Genomic DNA, 4,228 nt, shown 5'->3' with positions numbered 1-4,228 from the left:
ACAGTGATATTTCAAACGGTTTATAAAATCAGAGGGTTTTTTGCACTCACGCCACCCAGTGCAATCTTGTCATTTTGCCCCAGTCGTTTGCCGGGTTGAGTTTTTGCTTCTTGTTAGTATTTCGTTTTTGTTTTTGCATTGTTTCTCTTTCACTCTACCGCCGCAAACTTGAAGAAGCAGCAGCTTTGCGTTCTGCTAAAGAAAAATTTTAAGCAACAACAAGTTAAAACCAACTTCATCTCTTTTCCCAGCTGTCTTTAACCCTTTGAATACCAAACTTTTGCCAAAAAATACCGTTTTTAACCGTTTAGTCAGGTTTTTTAGCTGCCATGACGCTAAATAAGCCTAAGTTGTGCTAAAAAAGCTTTTTTTTGCTAAAAGGAGAGCTTTTTCGAGGATTAGGTACAAAATTGAGCAAACCTTCAATTACGGGCATGCGCATAAGCCAAAATTTGGACTTTTTTTTTGCCATTAACCGTTCTCAATTTCGTTTGTTGGCCCTTTCCTTTCTGTTTTTCTCTGCCCTTTTACACTGGCTACCTTTTGCATTGTATGTTCTTTCTGGCTGCAGTGAAAAGTTGGATATTAATTACGGGCGAAGCCTAGAAATGGACCTTGATCAATCATAGGCGTTGTGGACCATTTTACCACCGTTTTTGCACCAAAACTGATAACCTTGTTTTTCGATTTGCGACGTCGGAATGTCGTCGATATCTAAACCTGACCATTGTGCGGAAAGGGCTAGCCTAGCACTACTATCAGCTTATCAAGAATATCTGATGGCATTTAAATTGATGACGTCACAAGTGGTACAAAGAGCACGACCATTAATTACGCATATATGCGTAGTTGGTATTCAAAGGGTTAAAATCGTCTGCAGGCGAGCTCGCAGCCCCCAGGAGTGAGCGGCAAAACACCATGCTAAGACCATTTGGCAAGTGGATAGTTTAATAATAACAACACCTAACTATCAATGGAAAAGAGTTTTAATGAATACTTAACTGATCTACTGGAAGATCACCTTATCGAAAACCCGTAGTGGAGTTTCGCGATCAGTTTAGAGAGAAAAACGCGCTTAAAATGATATCATCGAACGGGGTACATTTTGTAATTTGTTTTACTTTAAGTTACATGCCGCCGAAATCAGCTGGTAGTTTTGGTTTAGTTCTAATTTAAATTTACGCCCTTATTATAGTGATCTTACTCTTCTTTGTATCTGATCACCTTTCCGCTGAGCCGGTAGCAGGAAGCGCGGTGTTGTATGTAAAATATTGCCGCAAAATAAGGGGTAAATAAGTACTAAATGCATGACAAAAAGGACGAAATCAAAGTGAAATATTTAAATAGCTTGATTTTATTTCATGGAATCTACCAATTGTTGTCTTGTGCCCCGTTTCACAGTGTCATAACATTGGAAATGGCTTTTTTTTATTTTCAGTTATGCCGAAAGCATGTATACAAACACACAACCGCATTTTCCTGAAATTACTTAACGACGTAAAGTTCGGAAAAAAAAACTTGTAGATAACACGAAAAAGCACATACTAGATAAAAAAAAGTACCATCTGATTAGAAATCTGTACTACACGAGCAAGAATTTAAACAGAAGTATAAATTTGCATACTGTATTTTCACTATCGAACACACTGCGTCCTAAACAAACACAGTGACCTCCCAGGTAGAGCTGTGATAAATAGGCTTCTCAAGCAGAGGTTTAATAAGCTACCGGTATGATACCAAGATAAATGACTACAAAAAAAAATAATGAATTAAAACTCGGCTTGCTTATAGTGCTTGAATAAACCGCTGCGTCAGGTTAACGCAAAGATCACCGAGGGCGTCTAATCTGCCCATCAGTTCGTTATAGTAAGTTTTACAAGCCTCTTATCTTACCATATATCATAATTATGGGAATTTATGGCAAAATCGCAGAAAGGGCCCGTAGATACCTAGATACAAGCAAGATGGCACAGAAAAAAAAAATCACCGCCATTTGTAAGACACCTGTCAGCTGTTAATGAGATTTTAAGCCTCCTTTTAAATAGCAGTAGCAAATTGTAGAAAAATCTTAAAACCATAAATACAGCTCTCAATACACAGTATTCACAGTTGAAATGTCTCCATTCTCACCCGCCGCCATCAGGCCACATTTGCACGTAACAAATCTCTTGATGTATACCCTGAAGTGCGTGCTGTAAAAGCTGTAAATAAACGGGTTTGCTCCCGCGGAAGCAATCGTTGATAGCTGGCTGAGTTTCCAGATAATAAACCCCTCATACCAACTAAAATAACGAAGAGTTCGTATGAAAATAAACGGGGACCAAAACGCAAAGAAGACGATGGTGACGACAAAAAGCATTCGACTGGCTTTCTTTTGACGCGCCCGCATCGAGATCGCAATTTGCTGGGTTGGCGCGACCTGAGACTTGAAAACGCGTTTGATCTTAAGTTGTGTCCAAATCATGATGACCAGTGGAACAATGAATAGGATTACAGCGGTTATGCTGTAGTAAATTCGTCTTCCAATGTGCGACCAAGCGTCATTGTAACAGCGGACGGTGCCTGAAGTTTCTCTATTCAAGTTGTACGCGTACAGAAGAGGCGAACAGAGCACTATAGCAACAATCCATACAATTGCAGAGCGCGATTTCCTCTCCTTGATCCTTTGAAGACGCGATTTCATTTGTAAATCGGACATCGACTTAAGTCTTTCTCGGCTAATTGCTATCAGAGTTAAAATACTTGCGGAGTAACATAACTCCACGAGAAATCCCTGAACCTTGCACAACATGGCACCCATCGTCCACTCGCCGAGAATCGCGTAAACGGCATCAAAAATAGTCAACTGCGTGAACAAGAGGTCCGCAATGGCAAGATTTGCGATGTACAGGTTGAAAAATCCCGTGCGTGTAGGCTGAAAAGCGGCGTTTTTTCGTCCATTTTTGGCGCAAATGCAAAGAACGACCAAGTTTCCCACAGTCGAAGTTGAGTACACAACGATGTAAAAACACATAATAAATATTCCCATGAACGAATTCAGGCTTATACTGTTCGGGGTCTCATTTTCAACAGTAGAATTTGGTTCTACAGTACTATTTGTATTCAACTGCATCATTAACTGTTGTCGAAAAATCGACGTGGTATATATATATCATTCACCTGCACACGAAAGCTTGGCACAAAACTATGACAGAGAACAGTGCGGAAATGTAATCAAATGCGGAATCACGTTTCACGTTTTCGGCGCAGCTTTTGTTGAACTTCTCCGTTGACTGAGGAAACCATTCAAGTGCCATTTAAAATTTAGACAAGCTCGAATATTCTGTCTTAATATAGAGCGAACAAATGATAGGCAAATGAGCCTACTGTTTCTAAAATGACAGCTGCCAGTCAGAATTCACGTGAAAGATGTTAGAAATGACATTGGCATACAAATTTCGAAATCCTTTTAATGTGGAAGTCGAGTAAAAGTTTTTAAGCTGTTTGCGAACTAAACAAAGATTTGCAAAGATTGTCATTTTTCTGGGTAAATAAAAAATACGATTTAGAAAAACGGCGCGCGACGAAGGTTTCAAATTAAGGAAACTGAAGAAAAAAATCTCAGTGGGTTCGCGTTCTGCCTTTGTATCTGCTCCGTGATCGCGTTGTAACAATTATTAACAACATCAACAATGTGGCATACAAAGAAATGAAAAGGGTTTTCAAACAAGATGGACAAACTGTCGAACAATTCCGTCAAAGTAACATAATGTCCATTAAAGTAAAGAAAAAAAACAGGTGCTTGTCTTTATTTGCAATAGTTCTTTATCACACAGTTTGTACAGGCGAACTATATAATGAATGCTTAACGCCTTCCACTAACGTGCTTACGACAGTCAAAATTTAGCTATTTGGCTCTCCTTGTTATCACCTCCATAGCTAAGGTTTTAAAGGGACACAGTCAGCTTTGGGACGGCACTGACCTGGACAAAAGTTTCCTCAACTTTGGAAAAAGTTCACCTCAACCGGAAATCAAAGTAAATCTAAAAATCCGCTTCAATCTTCGCAGTGTTTTGTTTGATTTTCAATCGCTTACTGAAAAACCTGTTTTTGAGTGTGCTTTTGCTCATCCTATGATATTATTTTCAGTTCATCATATTTGGTTAAAAACTGTATGGACCGCGTCTCTGCGATATGCAAATTAGTTATGAAATGGTATCTTATGCCCATGTGTGCCAGCTGACTGTGT

General features: G+C 39.2%; 1 protein-coding gene across 1 annotated transcript; it reads right to left on the bottom strand.

Moving 5' to 3' along the window:
- Positions 1–471: 471 nt before the first annotated feature.
- LOC110060943 (galanin receptor 2a-like) lies at positions 472–3,716 on the bottom strand. The gene has a single exon (XM_020767751.2). The coding sequence runs from the start codon at positions 3,113–3,115 to the stop codon at positions 2,090–2,092; it is 1,026 nt and encodes a 341-aa protein (XP_020623410.1). The 5' UTR covers positions 3,116–3,716; the 3' UTR covers positions 472–2,089.
- Positions 3,717–4,228: the final 512 nt, after the last annotated feature.

The sequence above is a fragment of the Orbicella faveolata genome, unplaced genomic scaffold (genome assembly GCF_042242905.1).
Source record: "Orbicella faveolata isolate gen_17 unplaced genomic scaffold, um_ofav_v1 contig_47, whole genome shotgun sequence".
NCBI lineage: Eukaryota > Metazoa > Cnidaria > Anthozoa > Scleractinia > Merulinidae > Orbicella > Orbicella faveolata.
Note: the sequence above shows the minus strand (reverse complement) of the source record. Positions and strands in the feature narration are given on the sequence as shown.